Source organism: Caenorhabditis elegans, chromosome IV (assembly GCF_000002985.6).
Source record: "Caenorhabditis elegans chromosome IV".
Taxonomy (NCBI): Eukaryota; Metazoa; Nematoda; class Chromadorea; order Rhabditida; family Rhabditidae; genus Caenorhabditis; species Caenorhabditis elegans.
The window spans coordinates 5,737,150-5,758,296 of record NC_003282.8 but is presented as its reverse complement, the minus strand read 5'-3'; the positions used below and the strand labels follow the sequence as shown (position 1 = coordinate 5,758,296).

At 34.0% G+C, this 21,147-nt stretch overlaps 3 protein-coding genes, 1 long non-coding RNA gene, 33 other non-coding genes and 1 pseudogene across 40 annotated transcripts; 20 read left to right on the top strand and 18 right to left on the bottom strand.

Annotated features, from left to right (window-relative positions):
- The first annotated feature begins 290 nt into the window (after window positions 1–290).
- On the top strand, window positions 291–311 carry 21ur-1048. The gene has a single exon (NR_054548.1).
- Window positions 312–434: 123 nt separating this feature from the next.
- nhr-46 (Nuclear Hormone Receptor family) lies at window positions 435–10,934 on the top strand (the record flags this gene model as incomplete). Of its 3 annotated transcripts, none has more annotated exons than NM_001027894.8 (6): window positions 435–907; window positions 8,814–8,967; window positions 9,149–9,624; window positions 9,776–10,181; window positions 10,232–10,392; window positions 10,438–10,921. In NM_001027894.8, the coding sequence occupies 6 exons, from the start codon at window positions 482–484 to the stop codon at window positions 10,543–10,545; spliced, it is 1,731 nt and encodes a 576-aa protein (NP_001023065.1). The 3 variants fall into 3 exon arrangements, with proteins under 3 accessions (NP_001023065.1, NP_500858.2, NP_001367663.1); NM_068457.6 differs by lacking the exon at window positions 435–907 and adding an exon at window positions 8,407–8,688 and having other exon boundaries at window positions 10,438–10,934; NM_001380240.1 differs by lacking the exon at window positions 435–907 and having other exon boundaries at window positions 8,931–8,967; window positions 10,438–10,545.
- On the bottom strand, window positions 951–971 carry 21ur-11465. Its single transcript, NR_131523.1, has one exon.
- Window positions 1,420–1,440, bottom strand: 21ur-10510. The gene has a single exon (NR_131522.1).
- 21ur-5296 lies at window positions 1,582–1,602 on the top strand. The gene has a single exon (NR_131521.1).
- On the top strand, window positions 1,585–1,605 carry 21ur-15608. The gene has a single exon (NR_131520.1).
- Window positions 2,253–2,273, top strand: 21ur-13379. Its single transcript, NR_131519.1, has one exon.
- 21ur-8899 lies at window positions 2,256–2,276 on the bottom strand. The gene has a single exon (NR_131518.1).
- On the bottom strand, window positions 2,408–2,428 carry 21ur-11773. The gene has a single exon (NR_131517.1).
- On the bottom strand, window positions 2,612–2,632 carry 21ur-8792. The gene has a single exon (NR_131516.1).
- Window positions 4,449–4,469, bottom strand: 21ur-10289. Its single transcript, NR_131515.1, has one exon.
- On the bottom strand, window positions 6,216–6,236 carry 21ur-6607. Its single transcript, NR_131514.1, has one exon.
- C45E5.53 lies at window positions 6,896–7,025 on the bottom strand. The gene has a single exon (NR_131513.1). It is a non-coding gene; the product is annotated as an Unclassified non-coding RNA C45E5.53 (non-coding RNA).
- 21ur-7685 lies at window positions 7,259–7,279 on the top strand. The gene has a single exon (NR_131512.1).
- On the top strand, window positions 7,260–7,280 carry 21ur-1601. Its single transcript, NR_131511.1, has one exon.
- On the top strand, window positions 7,263–7,283 carry 21ur-10812. The gene has a single exon (NR_131510.1).
- On the top strand, window positions 7,433–7,453 carry 21ur-13656. The gene has a single exon (NR_131509.1).
- Window positions 7,530–7,550, top strand: 21ur-6494. The gene has a single exon (NR_131508.1).
- 21ur-5146 lies at window positions 7,553–7,573 on the bottom strand. Its single transcript, NR_131507.1, has one exon.
- 21ur-11077 lies at window positions 7,568–7,588 on the top strand. Its single transcript, NR_131506.1, has one exon.
- Window positions 10,935–11,097: 163 nt separating the features above from the next.
- 21ur-3089 lies at window positions 11,098–11,118 on the top strand. Its single transcript, NR_054547.1, has one exon.
- A 68-nt stretch (window positions 11,119–11,186) lies between these two features.
- C45E5.1 (Glycerol-3-phosphate phosphatase) lies at window positions 11,187–13,894 on the bottom strand. Its single transcript, NM_068456.7, has 4 exons — window positions 13,691–13,894; window positions 12,987–13,280; window positions 11,935–12,237; window positions 11,187–11,594 (listed from the first exon to the last, which is right to left on the bottom strand). The coding sequence occupies exons 1-4, from the start codon at window positions 13,885–13,887 to the stop codon at window positions 11,477–11,479; spliced, it is 912 nt and encodes a 303-aa protein (NP_500857.2). The 5' UTR covers window positions 13,888–13,894; the 3' UTR covers window positions 11,187–11,476.
- Window positions 11,410–11,430, top strand: 21ur-9519. Its single transcript, NR_054546.1, has one exon.
- 21ur-11193 lies at window positions 11,413–11,433 on the top strand. Its single transcript, NR_054545.1, has one exon.
- On the top strand, window positions 11,854–11,874 carry 21ur-7901. The gene has a single exon (NR_054544.1).
- Window positions 12,393–12,413, bottom strand: 21ur-3725. The gene has a single exon (NR_054543.1).
- 21ur-2984 lies at window positions 12,911–12,931 on the bottom strand. Its single transcript, NR_054542.1, has one exon.
- On the top strand, window positions 13,640–13,660 carry 21ur-11197. The gene has a single exon (NR_054541.1).
- Window positions 13,895–14,275: 381 nt separating the features above from the next.
- Window positions 14,276–14,296, top strand: 21ur-7539. The gene has a single exon (NR_054540.1).
- A 920-nt stretch (window positions 14,297–15,216) lies between these two features.
- Window positions 15,217–16,952, bottom strand: chil-11 (GH18 domain-containing protein). Its single transcript, NM_068455.4, has 3 exons — window positions 16,827–16,952; window positions 16,431–16,713; window positions 15,217–16,184 (listed from the first exon to the last, which is right to left on the bottom strand). Exons 1-3 carry the CDS (start codon window positions 16,843–16,845, stop codon window positions 15,317–15,319), a joined length of 1,170 nt encoding a protein of 389 aa, NP_500856.2. The 5' UTR covers window positions 16,846–16,952; the 3' UTR covers window positions 15,217–15,316.
- 21ur-11074 lies at window positions 16,875–16,895 on the top strand. Its single transcript, NR_054539.1, has one exon.
- A 503-nt stretch (window positions 16,953–17,455) lies between the features above and the next one.
- C45E5.3 lies at window positions 17,456–18,720 on the bottom strand (annotated as a pseudogene). Its single transcript has 3 exons — window positions 18,702–18,720; window positions 18,361–18,603; window positions 17,456–18,254 (listed from the first exon to the last, which is right to left on the bottom strand). Coding segments are annotated over exons 1-3 (1,061 nt in total).
- Window positions 18,721–18,739: 19 nt separating this feature from the next.
- Window positions 18,740–18,760, bottom strand: 21ur-1991. Its single transcript, NR_054538.1, has one exon.
- A 224-nt stretch (window positions 18,761–18,984) lies between these two features.
- 21ur-13314 lies at window positions 18,985–19,005 on the top strand. Its single transcript, NR_054537.1, has one exon.
- Window positions 19,006–19,309: 304 nt separating this feature from the next.
- Window positions 19,310–19,330, bottom strand: 21ur-8460. Its single transcript, NR_054536.1, has one exon.
- A 454-nt stretch (window positions 19,331–19,784) lies between these two features.
- 21ur-7363 lies at window positions 19,785–19,805 on the bottom strand. The gene has a single exon (NR_054535.1).
- A 386-nt stretch (window positions 19,806–20,191) lies between these two features.
- On the top strand, window positions 20,192–21,111 carry linc-134. The gene has a single exon (NR_101920.1). It is a non-coding gene; the product is annotated as a long non-coding RNA linc-134 (long non-coding RNA).
- On the bottom strand, window positions 20,866–20,886 carry 21ur-9127. The gene has a single exon (NR_054534.1).
- Window positions 21,112–21,147: the final 36 nt, after the last annotated feature.

Here is a 21,147-nt window from a genome sequence, read left to right as displayed (position 1 = left end):
GTACAACATATAAAATTGTACAACATGCCTGTTAGAAATTTTGATCAAAACTCCCCAAAAAAACATTTTGTGAGACATTTATTAAACTGCGATTTTAACAAAGCAACTTGAATACTAGCAGAAAAATAGGATTATCTCTGAAAAAATTTCCAGCTGTTTTCAATCATATCAATCTTATCGGTTATCGATTCATTTTACGCCCTTCATCCATTTTCGCTTGATTTTTTTTTTGAAAAAAAGTTACTGTTTCAGAAGTCCAATAATTAATTTGATATTTCTCTTTATCCTATTCTTCACTTTTTCTAAAGGTTATGCATCTTTAAATGTATACTCTTGTTTGAGTTTGTGTGCTCTCTTATCATCATGATTATCATCTCTTCTCCTCCTCGTTTTAACCACTTTTTTTGCATATGACTATACCTCATTTTTTCCAGGTATCTATCTCAAATTTCCCATTTTCAAAACGACGTCTTCACTTGTTATGGAACTATTTCGATCGCCGCCACAAACGGCAATGTTTCCTACAACAGCTTCTAGTTCTTTTGTCTCAGCGGCTCTTCATCAACAACAATCATCTCCATCATCAAATCTTCCAGTAATCCCTTCACCAACTGATATGATTACTGTAACATCAACATCACCAATTCCAATCACAACTTCTGCATCACCACCGAATCTTCCAATGTTCTTAAGCTTTCCGAGCACATCAACGACGACAAGTATCCTTATGGATACTGTATTAGCTGCTCAAAAACTGAATCAACAGCAGAATCAGCAAGCATTCAATTTTATGGTTGTGAAGCAGGAAAATGGAGAAACTGGAAGAAATTTTATGACAATGAAGCAAGATGCTCTGCAAGCAATCACTAATACAGTTTCAAGGAATTCACCGCCAAATGTTATTAAGGTGTGTTTATTTTTTAATTAAAAACTTGGTATTTGAAATAAGAAAGCCCAGTCATTTTCTTGAAGTAATGAGTTTTAAACCTACATTTTTTACTGATTCGTAAAGCAGTAAATTTTTGTTCATATCAGCAAGATTTAATAAGTGTTTTTTAATTCTTGTAAGAATGCCTATTGAAATTTTGAATGAGAAATCCTAGCAAATTCATGAAAAAACATCAACAGCTTACCAAAATGCTCGGTTTAAAGCGAACGATAAAACAAAATGTTTTGTTAGTTTTTTTAATTTTTTATTTTGTTTTCATTTATTTCTACTGTTTCATGAAATAGTGAATTGGAAATACTCAATTTTTGTACGCCTGTACATACGCCTACAAAATGTGTTTTTTTCTGTAATTTGAAATTTCGCCATGAAATTTCGTATTTTCCTGACATGTAACCAAACGAGTAAGAAAAATCTTGAAATTTCCGAGTCTGCAAAATTCGGCAATTCCACATGTTCAAGGTTTTCTGAATATCTCGCTGCATGAAAGAAAAATCAGCAATTAACATTTTTCAACTTTTATACTGTTTGTAAAACATTAGATTTTTATTGTTGTGAAAAACTGTTTGGAATTTGATATGTTTTTTTACTGTTTCATAGCCACAATGAAATAGTCAATTTTAGTATTTATTTGCTGACTAACCACGATTCCTCAAAAAATATCAAATTTTCCGAATTTTTACAACCACTGTTTCAATGTTCAATTGTGTTACTTCGCTCTCTCCGATACAATTCCATAACATTTTATCATCATAAACGGCCGTGCAACACAGTAAAAATGGAATGATTTAACGCTCTCTCTCTTCCAAAAGGTTGAAAAGAATGAAAGAGCAGTGACGTACTGAATTTCAAATTCCACTATTTTCTGTCTGCATAAATGATCGATTTTTGTTTGGGGCGAATTCAGATACGGATTCCTGAAGGATCTCCCGTTTTAGGTGCAATGTAATCTAAAAGATCTTCGTGTTTACATGAAGCCTTGTCCCTAATTTCTGGAAAAAATGCCAAAATTTTCAAGATATTTGTACTTGATCATTGTCTTGTGCTCTCTCATTGTGCGCTTCTCCTCGCCAGCTGAATCAACAAATAATATTAATTTCTACATTACAAATTCGACATTAATTTTGACAATTTGAATGACTGTTTTATCTATCACCGCTCAATTTTGTGATCATCTCTTTATGATCAGTATCAATAAAACAAAGTGCCAACCGGAAATATGTGACAGTTCAGTTTCGCGGGTTAGTTCACGTGGTTTTCACGGTTTCGTTGAGTTGTATTTGCACATTGGTACATGAAAGAACATTCCGGAATGCGAAAAAAAGATTGAATGAATGAGTAAGGGGGTCTAGAATAAGTCGATGCCAGGAAACAGTAAAATTTTCAAATTGGTAGTTTAAGAACAAAAGTATAAGCGAATCTTATTTTAAAATCTGTTTTCCTTTTTTACAACAATATTTACTAAAATATTTATAGCTGTTAATAACTCGAAATTAACAATTTCCATAATAAACCATATCTGAAACAGTAGATTTTGTGTACCTCAATAACATTTATTTTTGGAATAGCCAACAGCCTTGCAAATAATTGTTTTTCTTCAATACCCTAACAAAAATAAAAATAATTGAAAAATGTTGAAATAGAAACATGCTTTAGCCTGCTTTAAAATTTATTTCACGATGTGTACCAAATTTTTATAATTTTACAGAATATCACAGTAACTTGTAATAGCAGAAAATTTGTGAAATGTGACTATTACTAAGTTTCCCACTATAGCCGTTCTGTTTGAAATCTGGCAATTTGTTCTTACTTTGACTGAAATTTCTGAAAATTCCAGATTGTTCTGGACTTTTAAAATATGATGCGTGTTCATGTGAAGGTATTATAAATGTATTTATACAAAATGCCTGTTGACGTGACTCCAAATTTAACTAAAAATATCTACTGCACCAAAAAAAATCCAAAAATTTTTCACAAAACTAATCTTATATTAGAAAAACTAAATATAAAACAACCAATATATATATTACAACAGGTCACTGTCTTTTTTAAACATTAAATTAATTTTAAAACGTAGTCTAAATTAGTTCTCTGAAAGTTCAATAGTTCATAAAGTTTCCCTCTATCTTCAATTTCCTTTCTGAAATAGCTTCCTTTTCCCTCAGGGGGTTTAGATGTGGAAATAATCCTTTTCTAAATGTAATGTAGTCCTGACATTAATTATGCCCATTTCCTCTATTCATCCATGAAAAATCTCGTCCCTCGTTCTCCTCTTGTTATGTTTCGAGTGTTGCTAATTTCTCGCCGATTCGGTCGCAATTTTTGAGCGCGGAGGAATTGACCCAATTTACACTAGCTTCATGTTGTTGGGCGAAAAACCGGAAAATGGTTCAGCTGTTGGAAATGCAGAAAATTTGAGGAAATACATTAGATCAAAACACACAGGTTGATAAGGTATTGTTGATCTATTGATGGAAAGAAGAAATCATAAAATTAGAACAGAGATATCGCAATCTCTATGATCTCGCAGAAACGTTTGTGATAATTTTTATAATATTTATATAGTTTTAGACCTTTTTATTTGAATTGTTCCAGTTTTTAATTTAAAAAAACCGTGCATTTGTACAGTTTAAGTTACATTATTCGAAACACTTGGAATTCGAAAAAAAAATCCCGTTTCAAATAGGTGTTTTATTTTCGTTTAAAATTTTGTCTGCGATTTTGTCTTTTTACAAAGTTTATTTCCAAAAAAACAACAATCTTACGTCACGTGCAAAATGAATAGAAATTTGATTAGGTGTGTATAGAAATAATGCAATTCTTAGTTTCCCTAGAGGACAGCTGAAAGTGTGCGATCTCAGTGAACTCGTGTAGTGATAAAAAAATGACACGTGTTTCCTGAATCAAAAACATTCGGGATCAAAAGGATCCATTTATATACTGATAAAACACACACCCAGAGAAACAGCATCACAGTTCATTGTCTGAATCTCTCAGTTTACCACACTATTTCACTCTCCTCTAACTCTTGTGCAAAATGAAATACGCAACAAAATGTAAACTTTAGGGGCGATTCTCTCACACTCTCCGCACTCTCTTAAGAGTGCCCACATTTTCTCGCATTTCTCTGTCGGTCTCTTCATAACATGTACTCTCTTCCAGGTTTCTAGATTTGTCTGCGTCCCAGTATCTCGCTCGCATGCCTGCACTTCTTCGATACCCGCCTTACTCTCCTCTTTCGCTCTCTCGATCATTTTTCGGTCTTCGTATCAAAGGATCGCAAGCACTTTTCAACTTTCCATCTTATGATTCTACTTGGAATTCTTAAACCATGTGTTTTGACCATCCTCTTCTCGTTTCTAGCGTTTTCCGTGAAAACCTTCGAGTTTCCTTGAAAATTTTGCCAATTTTCGGTACATTCTAGTTTAGATAAGGAGCCCCTAGATGGGAGGAAGAATTGCATGGAATCAAAATGATACGAGTGATATTTTGTACGATTTTCGAAATGCTATTCGAACCTGAAACACTTTGTAAATCCAAAATTTTATATCAGAATTTAGTGAAACAGAAAAAAATCGTTCATTTCTAAAGTTCAAATTGCTTCCAATCCTCTTTGTGTCTTCAACCACTGCATGTGGTTGAACAAAAAATGTGTTTTGTTGATCAACGCCGCACACACAGAGTCTCAGAGTGCACGCAACCCATGCTATTTTTTGCAAATATATTTTTTGGGAAGAAAATGTCGCATTGAAACCTTTTGAAACCTATCCCTCTCTCCGCCACGTGTTTTGCTCGCAGAGCTCCTTCTGTGTCTCGAATGTGTGCATTGTGGTATGTGTAGTCTCAGTTTGCTCAGACCGCTCTCAGTCCCTCACAAAAGAGAAAATGAAGACAAATAATATCTATCTATCTCTCTCTGACATTCTCCAATATCTCTTCCTCTCTATTTCTCCGTATCTCTCCACAAAACCGTTGTGCATTCAAAAAGACACTCGCAGAGCAATGTTAAAAGGAAATGTTTCATGTCATGTATAAACTAAACATGTATATATATACATAAGAAGTGATGGCGCGCGAGCGGTGTGAGAATGAACTCGGATATTATTGTATAAGGGGGGGGGGGGGGATTTAGATGATCAAAGAAGTTCAAATATATGGACAAAGGGTGAAAGGGTAAAGACCACACACGCGCGCGCCCCTGAAAAAGTCCAGAAAATAGAGAAAGTTTTGGGTCGCCTAAACTACATACACAAACGCCTCAGATGTTGCAAAGGGCCCGCGCGCACCCGCGTCACATCCTTGAGTATGAAAGCGTGAGAAAATAGTGTAGGAAGACGCCCTTTTTGAAGAGTATTCTGTTACGGGTGATGGCGACAAGTACCACTTTCAGCGCCGAAATTGACTACTATGGCCAGGCGACGATTTTTGAAACTTTAATTCGCCGTGTTTATGTGTCTGTTTCATTTATATGATTTCAAATAACAAATCAGTTTATTTTTGGAAAGTGTGATTTGTGAGCTACTAGTCAGAAGGGAAATGTCTAGAAAATTATGTGACAAATTCAGATGAAATTCATGTGATTTTATACTTTTTTCATGGCCATTTCCAATTTTACAGCTGGAATTGTATTTCCTAGTTTCGCGAAAAACCAGTTTTCATCTTTTGTTTCGGTATGGTTAGGTATTTTCAAGCGGTTAATTAATTAAAACACAGTTAAATGATTTCATTATGAGAGATTCAAAGCTCTAGAACTGAAAAAAAAATTAAAGATCTCTCTCATGCTTTCTCATGTGAATCATGATGACTTTAATTCGAGATCTTACTTTTCATGTAGAAATAATTTTGATCAAACGTTTTCGCATATTTATTTGCTCACAGAGCCATGGGAATTTACATTTGCAAAATGCCAGAATTTCGGAAGAATATACTATAGTTTAGATATAATGTCAATGGATTTAGAAAAAAGCTGAGAGTTGAGAGTTTTTAGGGAAAAGGCCAAAAAGAGGGGTTAACATTAAACTACTCAAAATATTTAGAAAATTAAAAATGTCACCAAAGAAACCGAAACAAAATTTTGGGACGATACAGTATAAAAGCTTAAAACAGCAGAACCAATCAGCGAATTACTCCACCCACTTTTGAACCAATCAGAGAAAACCTGCGAAGTTGCTGATTGGTAGGCGCCGATTCCTATTTTGAAAGAATTTCAAATAAGGATATTAGCCGGCGTTGAAACGCCGCACTTTCAAAAGTTGAATTTTTAACTATTTCTAAAGTTTTCAATAGATTACCACTGTGCGCTATTAAACAACATTCTAAGTAGGGGCTTTGAAACCGTAAAAATTTAAAACTTCGACAAATTCCAAAATGTTCACGATTTTAACACAGAATATATATAATTATGGGTACAAAGTCCGTCCAGCTGCTCCGTTGATCCCCGCATATTTTGTGGTTAGCCGCAGTTTCTCAGGTTGCTATGAGCTTCCTCTTCCTCTCGCCATTTTATTCATTTCTCGACTGCGACTACCTCATTAGTTGCACGTTGAGCCCCCTTCTTCTCCATCTCCTTCTGCTGCTACTCCACTCAATTTCCACCTTTTTCGTTGTATATTCTTTTCTTTTTTTTGCAACACCTACTACACTACCACTTCCTTCACCTCCTTTTCTTTTGCAACATTTTCACACTTCTTCTTCTTCTTGGCAATGCGCATACATTTACTCTCTAACCTCACAAAACATTTTTCGCGCAAATAAGGGGGCATATGCAAGGACGTCTTTCTGTACTTGAAAAGGTGTACATCAAAGGTCTTATTTGGGTCTTTTCCTGTGTTTATTCCGTTTTCGGAAGAATAAAAGCGATGAAACTATATTCATCACCAGGACACACACTCAGAATATTACGTTGGTTTTCCAAAAAGTCTCACTAGTCAACTTCTTATTTCCATCCGATTCGTCGCCTCGAATTACGCTTTGTTTGCGCCCTCCTGAGCTCTATGCGAAATTTGAGAACAACATAAGCTCTTCTTCTTCTTGCTCTCTGTCCTTTATTTTGCATCGCTTCTTTTTGACCTTTTGTCAGCCGAAAACGGAAAGTATAAAGTAGACAAAACAATTGAGAGCCGTGTTGCTTTTTGGTCTCACTTTTTTTGCAATTCGTAACATCATAGTTTATTCGCTTGACAATTTTTGCACCTAGAGAAATATTTAAATTTTAATAAGGTAAGCAAAAAATTAGCACCATTGTCAGAACATGTTTACAAAAATCCTCTGTTTCACATAGATATCTTATAGTTCAGAAAAGTTTGACATTCATTGCTAAATGATTGATTGCTAGATTATACTGAAATTAAACTTTAAGAATAAAAAAAATACGGTAGATTGAAAGTATTGTCCTAAACCGAAAATATGCAGAACTTCAATAAATCTAGTTGAAAAATTTACATTTTTTAACATTGCTCATGATAATGCTAGTTCAAATAAAATCATTAAATATTTAACTGCGATCAGAAACTTTTGTAATTTTTTTTCAACAATCCTCTGTTTCAAAGTTTTATTATAGATTACAAAAAAAAGGCCATTTCAGTGATTCTATTAAATAAAGTATAATGCCGGATTTCCTATTGTAGACTGTAAACTTACTTAAAATCAGTCTTAAAAGCAGTCTTAAAATCAGACTTTAAAAAATAGTCCAAAAAAACCAGTATATAGATAAAGATGTTTAATAAAAATCTCGTTTTACCATAATTTTTCCAACAATTATATGTTGGTTTATTTTTTATATTGACTGTTTCAAAATAGGATAACATATTTTGAAATCGCTTGCTTCAATTTTTTGAAAAAAAAAACAAGTAAAAAATGGGCATATGTTGTGAATTTGTTTCAAATATTAAGTTACTTGCAAGAAAATTAAATCAAATCCTAGGCTGAACTTTTATTTAAAAAAAACTCATGTACTTACATATACAATATTTTGCAACAAGAATTTCAATTTTTCAATTCTTCATAAAAGAATAGAAAAAACTTCAAACGTTACGTCAGCACATGTGCATTTGACAAGCAAACAAGACACTTTTTGAAATGTTTCTGAATAAAATATATTTATCATCGTTTTTCCCACAAGAATATAGTTGATTTTTTGGTTTCTTTTTTAATAATGATTCTGTGCGAGAAACCAACAAATCAACATTATCACATTTCTACGTGATATTTCTCAGTCGCAAAGTTTGTCCTCGGCACGAATATTTTCTTGTTTCAATGTGCGCGCGCACCTCTTTTGACCACCTCTTTTAGGGTATTCGAAGGGCAGATCGATATCAAGACACACTAAATGTCCTGTTATCTACAACCTTTTCGCCAACTCTGTCCAGCCCACCTTCTTCTTCTCTCAATTGTCTATTCCTCTCTATTCGCGTTTACTTAATCGATAATTATGTCATTGTTGCACGGTGTTTCATATTCAGATGAAAAGTGATTGGTCCACTGATTTCTTCCATCAGTCTCAAACCCCAAATCCATATCCACCGATTGTTCAACAACAACAACAACCACCACATACGTCATCATCATTCTTCAATACAAATCATCAACTGAATTCTCACTATTCTTCTCCAATTCATCAACCGCCAACTAGTCTTCATCAACCTATTCCTATGATGCAAAATCAATTTAAAGCATCGCCACCTCAAAGTGACCAGGAAACCGCACCGACTACTCCGGGCTCTGGTTCTGGTGGACAGATGAAGGCAAGCTATATGAGCTTTTCAAAAACAAATTCTGTAAAAACTGGGCTTTCTTATTCAACATTCAATTACAAAATGTTCACTGTTTCAAATGTTAAAATTCAATTTTAATATCCGAATGTTTATAGGGCGAACGGTGTGTTGGATGTGGCAGTGAATCAGCGATTCGTGTTCACTACGGAGCCAGCTCATGTCATGGATGTAAAGCCTTCTTCCGTCGATCAGTTTTTGAAGGGAGAGTCTATATGTGCTCGGCTGACAATCATTGTGATATTACTAACGGTAAGTTGTCTCCAAACTATCTTCACTTTGATCTAGTCGGCCGTGACGACGCCGAGAAATGGAATATCTCCGAAATAGTGCACTAGATAGAATCTTTTTTCTTTTTAAACCGCCCTAGTTATTTACAATCAGCCTTAACTTAAAAATATTCGTTCAATTTTTGAAACTGTAATTTTTTCAGAATCCCGTAATCGATGCCGCGCTTGTCGTCTTCGCAACTGCCTCGAAGGAGGAATGAATCCAAAACATGTTCGAGAAGAACGCTCAAAAATTGAAAGAATGCCAGGCAACACATGTACAGTATCCGCCGCAAATGGAGTATCTCATTCATCTTCCGCAGCGTCTGCTTCACCTGAACACAAGTTCTCATTTAGTCTCTCCACTATTGCTCCATCAACTTCAACTGGAAGCTTCTCATCTGGCTCACAACCGGCTCCAATTGAATCTACAAACTCTTCGGGCTCAGAGGCGGAAGTTTTGGATAGAAAGTTGATTCAAGAGAATCAACTAACTCTTTTCATGGTTGCATTGGAGAAGCAAACGGAGCAATTAACAGATGATGATGTGAAGGATAATGACGTCATGGGTGCATGGAGCAGAGACATTACTCTCACATTTGGTCTGCAACATCCGCAAATGGTCATTAAGCGGTTACCAGTGAGTTTTTGAATAATTTACTTGACATTTTGGGAAAATTTGAATATAGATTAAGCTGTTTAAAAGGCAATTTTTTCCCCGTTTCGCAAAGATTACACTAGACTTTTTAATAAAATTCGTGAAAATGCATAGAAAAAACTTGAATTTTCAGCTCAAATACTCGTGTGACCGAATCATGGAGGCAGCCGATCTCTACCTCTCCTGGTACCGTTCATTCGTGTTTGCTGCCGACTGGGCAATGGGAATCCCGGAGTTCCGTGTCCTCCCACTCGCCGATCAGACGACACTTTTCAAGCAAAACTTTATGGCTTTCGGATGGATCACATTTGCCTATAAGTGCTTTGAGTTGAAGCAACATTTGACTGGAATGCCACTCGGAAACGGTGCCTACATCCCGTACAACGACGAAGATCAAAAGAAGCTCCCAGAACGATGGGCTCAAACGTATGGAGTTGTGTGCCGCAAGTTGATCGATTTGATTGTAAAGGCTATGATTGAGTTGCAAATCACTGAGGAAGAGTATTGCCTCATCAAGACTATTTCTCTATTCCAGCAAGGTAAAGATTTGCAGTTCTTTTCTATTTTACTCAATGTTTAATTTTTTAAGATTGCATCCTTTCGGAAGCCGGTCAAGGAATCTGCTCGCGAATGCGTGATCGCCTTCTTGACGCTCTTTCAGCCCACATTGAAAAGCGGTACCCATATCACACGACCAGTCAACGAATGACTCGTGCTTTGAAGATCTCACTCATGTTGCCAAGCTTCTCGGTAAGAAAATTAACACCTAGAAAATCCAATAAAAATATTTTTCAGCACATTGGACAAGTCGAATCTACATTGATCACCCAACTCACTGCAGCTGATCTCCATCAACTCAGCGGTGTCCCAATGGAAATTTGTACTGCCCAAACCACTCTCTAGATGCCAAATCCATATACTGTGTTATTTGCCTACTAAAACTCTCTCTTTCTCTATTTCTCTTTCTTCATGTTTCTCTTCTCGTTTTTCTTGAAATCGTGTGCTTTGCGGGTTAAATGTTCTTTTATTGAATGTACACACCTCTTTTCATTTCAATCATTCATCTTGTTCTATGTCTCATTTCTCTCCGTCTCTCACTCACTCACTCTACACTCATTTTCTCATCTGTGATTCTGAATTTCATTTCCAGTCCAACCTTGTTTTAGATGGAAATTTCTTATTTATTAATTTGTATGTACACCTTGATGGCTTTATTGGTTTTTTACTCTCAAAATTGTTTTATTTTTGACCTGAGAAATAAATTTCTTCGTGGATTAAAAGTTCGGCAACTATTGCAACTGAAACACTAAAACTTCTACAATGAATGAAAAATACCGCGTAATAAAAAACAACCAGTTTTCAAATTATGAAGAACAAGATAATTTTGAACTTCAAATTTCCAAAAAAAATCTGTTTCACAGAATAAATTTATCTGGTGTGTACACTCCGGAATGTTCACCTTTTACCTGTTTTGAAATCCTAATTAATGATTGTATGATGATTGAGAGTAGTTATTTATTTTAGACTGTGTATTTCTAGAAAAGCAGTGAAATCCCATTTTTATTGACTACAAAATTAAACACGTACGGTTTTACATTCTTTTGTAGATGGCACAGTTAGACATAAAACTTTAAAAAAATCAATGAGGATAAATGCCGCGTATTTCAAGAAAAAATATAACAGGAAGATTACTTCAAAACTCGAGGTTTTGAAAAACATTTGCAGTTTCACGGAATAAATTTATCTGGTGAGCACACTCCTAAATGCTAATATGCTGTTTGGCTCAGGAGAGATATAAAAACATCCTTTTACCTAGTTATGTTATTGTAAAAATCTAGAATTCTGAAAATCTACATGTAAAATCTGGAATTTTCGTGGATTCCCCGTTTTTACGAGCGAGTTCAATGTCCAATAGAGTGTTGACTCCGGTTTGCATCCAAACAGTTGTGAACCTGGAAAGAAAATTTTTAGATAGTTTTGGTGTTAACTGTTATTAAAAATTGAATACTTCTGGTTACTTCTATTGATCTTGCATGCAATTTTTGATTAGTCAGTAAAAATGCAAGACCAATAAAAGCTACAATAATTATAAGAAACTAAGCTGTTCAAAACCATTTCTTAAAAAAAAAACCAAACTTAAAAAAATTAAAAATTAAATTTTTAGCGGTTTCTGAATCACTTGAAAAGTAGATTGACTTCGAGTTTTGACATTGTGATGTTTTTTACTACTACTTTCAAAGTTTATCAGTCACAACGTGGAATAAAACTCATAAAAAAATAAAAATTACTAACCCATTATTTTTCCCGAACATCATATCCGTATCCAATCGATCTCCAAACATGACAGTGCGCTCGGAATTGAATTTTCCTGCCTGAACTCTCGATTTCAAAAAGTTTGCCAATTGTTCGTGTGGTTTTCCGAATACAATATCCGGTTTTCGACCAGAAACATTTTGAATAGCAGCCGACCAGGGTCCAGTTTCAGGAAGAATCATTCCTGGTACAGGTCCCGGGAATGTTGAATCTTCATTGCAAACGAGGAACTCGACTAATGGATCCGCAAGAAAATTGGCGGCTTTCATCAGTTTAGGATAGCTGTAATACGAACAATTTAGATAATTGATAAAATAATATATTTCAATTTTTTTGAAATTATATATACATTGTGTAGTTTTTTTTAGTTTTCAAGCCGTCTCAAAAAAATTTGTATAAACTCAAATGAGCTGTTTCAGAGAAACGGAAAAATGTTAGGTGTTCAATTCTTGATGTGATTGGATTAAGAATTCATGGTTATCATATTATGCATGTATTGAAACATGTTAACCAGATTTTTTAAATTATGCTCTCAGTTTGTATTACAATCATTTACTATATATAAAGCGCTTATTCCGTTTGTCCATAGTTTGTAGTCCTTGTAGTCTGTGAAGTTTTAGCTTATGGATTGATAGTGAGTTGGGGTTAGTGTAGGGATATAGTCGGGGTACTGTAGTGGTACAATAGTGGTACGGTAGGAATACTGTAGGGTTACGGTAGTTTCAGAAAAAAATTAGTTTTGAGCCCCAGAAGTCGGGAGCCGCGCCGGAGGTGATATAGATCAACAATTAATTATCCCCCCCCCCCACTTGATGCCCCGGTCTATTGTATGGTTAATAGGATAACTTTATCGTAAACTTTATATTTTACCGTTGAATACCCTGTGATTTTTCTCTTTGTATTTGGTGAAATATTAAAAAAAACAGTCGTTCTAATAAAAAAACTAGTAAATACTTGTTTGAAGTTCAACGACGCACTGATTTAACATAATCTCAACTTTACTAGATACAAATCTTGAAACAGTAACCCACCTGAAATGTGAATCGAAGCTCACAACAACTGCTTTTGGAATTTTCGATTTAACATCAACTTCATTAATAAAATCTCCATCTGTATAATTATCCTTATGATCGGGTCCAGTTCCAAAGCATTTAACTCCGCCTCCTTCTTCCAAACTTTTTTTTAAATTCTCCACTCCAATGAGATAAATGTATTGATTTTCAAATTTATCAGAATTTTGTTTGAAATAATCACATAGAACGATGGTTGGACTAAGTAAGTTCTCTCTTCCAAGTCGACCAAATCGCATTTTTTTGACTTTTTTCCTGAAAGAGAAATAAATATAAAAACTGTTCCCATAAAAAGTTTCAAACCGTTATTTTCAATTATATGTACGCTGGAGAAAAAAAAACAGCGGGATTTTTTTCAATATTCAAAAAACGGTCCGAAGTGACAGAACATAACCGTTTTCAAAAATTTAAAGAATTTTATTTGGAATTTAAGTTTTCGACACAAAATTTGTGGTAAATAAATCGGTTCTTTTTTTCAAATTTCTCTTGGAATTTTATTAAAAAATCATATATGTACTTCATTTTAAAAAAAACCGGGAAAAACTATTCCATCTCCACATTAAAAAACCGGTTTCAACTGCCCTACTTTTAAAATGTATTCATCAAATTTTTGATATCTTTTTTTGAATTGTGAGAAATGTTCTTTAATTACAATAAAAACTTGCATATATTGTTCCAAAGTCTTTGTCGAATTATTCGTTGTAATAAAAACACTCTTTTCCGGATCATCAAGTAATGTATTAATCCATTCAGCAGCTCCAGGAATCGGAATATCTCCAGTCCAAAGAACACCATCGGCATCGAAAACGAATGTATCAAAATTTGATAAAAGCTGAGATTTTGTAATTGTTGGAGGAAGCATTGTATTCCTAGAATTTCAGAGTTTTGAAGTACGAAAAAATGGAAAATTGAATGGTGTAATGGAGAAATAAGATTGTCTATCAAGTGGTCTGACCTTTTCGCCTACGAAATACGGGTGCATTATTTGAGAGATAAGAGAAATCATTGAACGATTATTTCGATTAGAACATCTTTTTTATCATTAGAACTTTGTTTAAATAATTCATCGTATTGTCTTTGAAACTAACAATTTCGTTTTGCATTTTTCATTGAAATCAATGTTATTGATGTGCAGCCAAAATCTTTTTTCGAGTTATTTTTCATTTAAAAAATGTTGTTTTCTGAATTCTTTGCTTTTTTTTTAATGTTTCAAATCGAAAGTATAGTAACAAGCAATTATTTCGTTTCAATTCTCCGAAATTCAGAAATAATTTAAAATTTCAAACCTTTTAATTTTGACGTCCGCTACAACCGATCGGAAATTTGTCGAGTCAGCCCATCCACCAATTGAAAACATCATTTTAACATTCAGATTTTCATATTTTATTAATCGATTTAAATTCTTGAATCTTCCTTTTCCACGATCATTTAAAATGTCAAATGTTCCATTCGTCTTCAAGTAAAGAAATCCGAAAACTGCATGAGTTAGTTTGGATAGTTCTGAAGCTGTAATTTCAGTTGTAGCATCTTCAGTGTAGAATCCAATGATCCGCTTGTCCGACACATGTTCTCGAAAAACATTTATTATTAAATTTTAATTTTTATAAATGTATTTTTGTTTGAAAAAGAGTTTGTACGATGACTGTCTTAATATTGCAAAAACCTATAAGGTATTCCTTAGTTTAAGTTGTGGAAAAATTAAACATATATTCTAAAATGGCACAGAATCATAAATATCGCTAGAGAAGTTATTTAAAAAAATTTTTTTTTTTTTTGCAAGTTCGTTTCGAAGTAAAAATAGTAACCAATGAGAAAATAGAATGAGCAAGTCGTTTTGTTTATCTACTATCATCATTTCGAGATGAGTTTTTGAAATGAAAAATTAATAAAGAAAGAGGAGTTGTTTAAACCGTAGACGTTGCGTTTCACACTATGCAACTGTTTTCAAAGTAAAAGTACTGGCAGCACAAAACTAAATGCAATTTTATCATCGTTCAAAGTTACCACAAGTTACTATTTACAACTAAAGTTTTGAATGGAACAAACTTAATTACTGTCATTTCAACATACATTTTTCAACAATTATTTCAAAAATTGAATAATTCTAAATACTACGGTTTTTAAAGTTTTGTGTTGCAGGGGGAGAGGAGCACTTCAATTAAAAACTTTTCAAAAAATAACACTTTATTGTAGTCATTGAACTTAACAAACATTTTGAACATTCCATCATTGACACTTTACACAAATTATGCTGGCAATACAATCAAATTATTACAGACATCATAAATAATTTATTGATTATTTTGAATTATTCTATTATTTAAATTTCTAGAATGAGATCCGACTGATTCAATAACACCGTACTGTGACTGATCATCACTGGGATTTCCGAATTGACCGGAAACTGCTTCAATCATACTATTATCCTGATCATCATTCTCCATCAACCAAATCCATACTCCTCCAAGATTCATAGATTTAACATAATTGGCTTTTGCTTCAATACTTTTCTCAGTTTCAAAAGTGATAAAAGTTTTTGTTTCTGGTTTCCAAATGTATAAAGTTTTAGTTGTATCATCCCATGAAGGGTTTGATAATTCAATTCCATCACTTTCTGCAGTCCATCTAGACATATAAACTTCTCCGATCGCTCCATTATTTTGAAGTGTTACATTTCTAAAAACCTCGATTCCAGGTTTAATCGCGTTTTCCACATTTCTCCAATGTCTCACATAAAATGGAATTATCAAATTGAACTTTTCAGGTTTTCGAGTGTATCTGATGTAGTACTTCATAGTATAATCGACACTAAATTTCCTCCTAGCATCAAGCCCTCCGTACAACGGAGCAGATGGTCCTGTGGGTGTACCCCATTGATTACTCCATGGTGCCGCGTAATTCATAGAGTACACATTCACAAAATCGACACGCTCAATGATTTCTTCAATATCATAGCCATCTTCATAGTTCTCTATCCCAACTGGTGGTGCTGTGATTGATAATATGTATTGTTTTTCTTGATTCAAAAATTCAATTTTAACTTCTTCAAGAAACAAACAAAATTCGGATTGAACTGCAAGTGGAACCCATCTCCAGAATAAATCAATTCCGTCTAGCTGGTGCTCTTTAAGGAAATCAACTATTGACTCGATGAACATTCTGAAAATATTCAAATTACTTTTTTTTTACAAATTGGACTGTTCTTATTTTAAGAGATTTTCGCTTAGATTCTGTTATTGTGAGTTGAGGTGAACTGGTCGTTTCTCGTTTAACAATACGGTGTGATCGGAAATATTTTAACATCTAAAGCAATATCTGACATCTTGATAACTGACTGACACCGAATAGTTAAACAACTCCCTAGTTGATGTATTTCTGGTGTAGACTTTTCTGAAATTCACATACCTTCTACTTTTCACATTCAATAAAACCGAACTGAGCTGCGTCACAGAGTCCCATCTGCCAATTGAAATCATGCTTTTAACATTTGAACTTGAATTTTTCACTGCTCTTTGCCAGTTTTTGAATTTTCGTTTTGAAAAGGCATTTCCTATTTCAAATGTTCCGTTTAATTGTACCCGTAGTGAACCGAAAACTGCGTGAGTTAATCTTGAAAGTCCGACTGTTGAAATTTCGGATGATTCTTTTTGAATGTAGTATCCTATGATTCGTTTGATGACATCGGGTTCTGAAAATTAAAAACTTGTTTCTTAAGACATTTTGAACAGAGTGGTGAATGGCACCGTGCCAAAAAATACGACAGGTCATCAAAATTATTTACAATAATTTATAAAAACTGACCTGTTTCGTTATTTGACATTTTTTGAACGATAAATAAAGACGTAGCGTTGTCATAGACAAAAAAGACAAATGTTAACAAAAACCAATCAAATATAAATTTCTAGTGAAACAGTACATGAGTTGTTTGTGAACAATCTTCTAGCGTATCTCACAGTATCTCTGCGTCACTCTATTATCAATTCTTCCACAGTTTGAAACACTAACACTCTTTCTCTGTGTCGAATGTTTCGCGCAATTGCTCACAGTCTGATTTTTTTGGGATTTTCTGAGCGAGGCATTGTTTAATCTTGAACCAAGTAGTGTTAAATGATATTTTTGAAAGATTCCAACTATTTTGAAAAAAGTTAATAGAGGAGATCTATATATTTCAGATGAAACATATTGTCTACCGTTTATAGTTTGACTGATAATCCGATAACTTCCTTTTGTTGGGTTTTTTGGCAGAGAGAGTTTGTATACTATTTCAATTGAAACATGATTTTCAAGAAATACTTTATTATAGTTATTGAACGTAAAAAACATTTTGAAACTGATTATTTACAGATTATGGCGTAAATGTATTAGAATTTAAATCTTATTAACATTCGGTTATTGACATTTTAAAGATTGTTGGCTGATGCAATGACTTCGAACGGGATCTGTTCATCACATGGAGTTCCGAATTGACTGGAGACAGCTTCAATCAAGGTATCATTGTCATCATCATGTTCCATCGTCCAAATCCATACTCCTCCAAGATTCTTTGATTTCACATAATTAGCTTTTGCTTCAATACTTTTATTAGTTTCAAAAGTTATAAAAGTTTTGGTTTCAGGCTCCCAAATGTATGAAGTTTTGGTTGTATCATCCCATGAAGGGTTTGATAATTCTATTCCTTCACTTTCTGCAGCCTATCTAGACATACAAGCTTCTCCGATCGCTCGATCATCTTGAAGTGTGACATTTCTGAAGACTTCAATTCCAGGTTGAATGGCATCTTCCACATTTCTCCAGAGCCTCACTGAAAATGGAATTGCCAAATTGAATTTTTCAGGTCTGCGAATGTTTCTGATATAGGATTTTATAGTATAATCGACGTTAAAATTCCTCCTAGCATCAAGCCCTCCGTACAATGGAGCAGATGGTCCTGTGGGTGTACCCCATTGATTATCCCATGGTCCCGCATAATCCATAGAATAGACATTGACAAAATCGACATGTCTAATTATTTCTTCGATATCGTATCCATCTTCCAAGTTTTCTATTCCAGCTGGAGGGGCTCCAACTGACAAAATGTATTGTTTTTCTTGATTCATAAGTTCATTTTTCAGTTCTTTAAGGAACGAACAAAATTCGGACTGAAGAGCAGCTGGAACCCATCTCCAGAATAAATCAACTCCGTCAAGATTATGTTCTATAAGAAGAGCAATTATTGACTCGATGAACACTCTGAAAAATTAAAAGTTTTCAGTCAAAAATGTCCCACCAATTTTGATGTTAGTCAGATCAAATTGTTAGACTATATATTCTACCCAGATACTCCCTATAGTCATACCTTCTAATTGTTTGATTTGATACTACCGAAGTGAAGTTTGTTGAATAGTCGCATCCGCCAATTGAAATCATCTTTTTTACAATTGAATTCGAATTTTCAATAGTTCTCATCCATTTATTGAATTTTCGTTTTGAAATTGCATTTCCTATATTCAATGTCCCGTCTTCGAAAGTCCGAGCATTGAAATTTCAGATGGTTCATTTTGAACATAGTATCCTATTATTCTTTTGATGGAGTCAGGTTCTGAAAATTTAACATTTTAAAGTAGTATTCTGACAAAATTAAATTATTCAAAAAATATATAACTTTTTCTAAAATCAAAATTGAAATTGTAAACTGACCTGTTTCGTTGTTTGACATTTCTTTAAATTTTTATAAATGATAAATAACGGCCATGTGATTATCAAAGGTGAAAAGCCAGTAAAATATAAAACGCTAGTGAAACAGTAAAAAATTGTTTGTTTGAAATGAGTGTCTCACTATCATATCTCTGTATCTCTTTGTCTCTATACTTCCTCACTTCTTTTTTTGAATGCCTGATAGTCAGTTTCTTCGGGTTTTTTTCCTCAGGCTAACACTGTTTCTCTCCGCGCTGAATGTTTCGCGCAATTGCTCATAGTTCGATCTGTTGAGTGGGGGGACAGTGTTTATCAAGTCAATTTTAATTTTGATATTTTTTAAAAAATCCAACGATTTGGAAAGACAAGTTTCAAGAAAATGAAAACTTTCGGAAAAAAAATTAGCAAACGTAGCTTTTTCTAACATTTACATAAAATTAAATTTTAGCTCTTTAAGCTTATCCTTGGACTTCCAAATAAAATCTTTGTCACTTGGAAAAATACTTTTAAACAGCAGGTCAACACAAAAATTAGCTGAATACGAGCAGTTGGAACTAGAAAAAAGTTTATCTGAACTTTTTGTCTCTCTTTATTTCAATACTGGAGCGTCGTAAAGGAAAACTAAACTCAGATCGGATTTTGGGACTCCAGTTTCCGAAAAAAGGATTCCTGAAACAGTGCTCAAAAATTGGAAAGGGACTTCCCCCATAACCGTCCTAATTGCTCTTGATTAAAATTTATATTGTGCGGGAGAAATTTTAAATGGACGAAATCTGAAAGATTTGATATTTTTTGGAGCACCATAATGAATACATAAACACACATATGGTTTCTGAATAAGTTCCGTGTAGTGTGTCTGCTTAAAAATAAGAATAAGTCAATTTTTTTTGTCAGTTTACTAAATGTTTGGAGACAAAATCAATAGTTTTGGTCAAAATTGTATTGTCAAATTTTGGATTTGTGCAGCAATTTTTGCAAAAAAATTTTTTGTTTTTTGAAATTATATGAGAATTGCCGTGCTCGGCAAATCGCAAGTTCGGCAAAATGTTGCTTTTGTGTTAAAAAATCTTGATAAACATTCAATACGAAACAAATACATTAGGACAAGCATTACAGTTCGAAATTTAGCAAATATATCATTAAACCGAAACAGTAAAAATTGAATATTCCTGCGAGATTGTAAACTGATCACGGTGAATGAAACACTTTTTTTTGTTTTTAAGTTAGATTGCAAAATTCAAATTCAACGTTGCGGATATTATTTTTTCATGTACTTAGCCAACCAGCGTTAAAGTTGTGTGCTAATTAAGCTCGTTTGCGAAAGTTACGCGGCAATAAGCAAAAGATGTGCACATTTGATGTGCATATTAAAATACTTTTATCTGCTTTCTCTGAAAGTGGTTCAACTTTCACAAATATTAAGATAACAAATTTGTTAATTTTCGTGTAATTTTCTGTAATCTGCGCCGGATTCCGTCAATTGTCGCTTTCTCCGTTGCCTTTTAGCTTAATAAAACTTTAATTTGGTAGAAACAAAACACTTTATTAGAAAAACAAATGATAACAACAAGAATCAATTTAAAAAATTAGAATAAGTAACAAATAAATAAGTGCAGCTAATGCTGAGTGGAGGAGCCGGCCATCGTTGCCAATCAGCTTGAAGTGTTTTGTCCTTTGTCATTGGAATTATTATTTCTTCAATCAAAAGGACTTTGTTAAATTTACAGCATCAAAATCACTTCAAAGCTTGTAGAAGTAAAGCAGAACGCGTCTTTATAGAAGTCAATCTGCGACTTTTGCGACAGTTTTGAAGGCGTCTTCCGAAGCAAGTACAAACTTGTTATCGGCGACTTCAATGCTCGAAAGGTATGCAGACAAAGCAGCGAAACGAAATCATGACGTAACACCTTCCCCCTCTCTCTTTCAGGAAGATAGCCGACCAAAACATCGTAAAGATTGGAGGTGATGGCGAAATTGTAGACGTACCAAGTTGGTGATACCAACTATGCTGCTAAATACTTGGCACATCGCCGATGCTACTTACAGGCAGTCTGTCATCTGCATATGTAACACCTCCCCCTCACACTTCAGGCGGATGGCATATCATCTTCATCGTTCTTCACTCTGTTCACAGGCAGATCACAGGCACATGCAATGTTATGTTCACAATGATTCATACAGTAAGTAATTAGAGTCAGAAATCAGTCGAAATATATTTTTATGTTGTGAAACAGTGAAAAAGTTGTTTGTGGCAAACGTTTGGCACAGTACTATTTCATTCTCTCGAGCCTTCCTCAGTTAAGAAAACTCTTTTTTTTTCTCTACCCGTGGAATTTTTTGAACAATCTCACATTCTTTGTTTTTGTGGCTGTTTTTTTTGAGTGGTCAATTCCTCATAAAACTGATTTTTCGCAGGGTTCTTCACAAATTTTTTTTCAGATTTCACTCC

Bases quoted from the DNA above. Each gene is read 5' to 3' on its own strand.
- C45E5.1 (NM_068456.7), bottom strand. From the start codon at position 13,887: ATGCTTCCTCCAACAATTACAAAATCTCAGCTTTTATCAAATTTTGAT. The intron at 12,238-12,986 runs GTGGGTTACTGT...TTCGTATTACAG, and splicing joins AGCTTCGATTCACATTTCAG to CTATCCTAAACTGATGAAAG. The intron at 11,595-11,934 runs GTTAGTAATTTT...TTTTCTTTCCAG, and splicing joins ATGTTCGGGAAAAATAATGG to GTTCACAACTGTTTGGATGC.
- chil-11 (NM_068455.4), bottom strand. The intron at 16,185-16,430 runs GTATGTGAATTT...GAATATTTTCAG, and splicing joins TTGAATGTGAAAAGTAGAAG to AATGTTCATCGAGTCAATAG.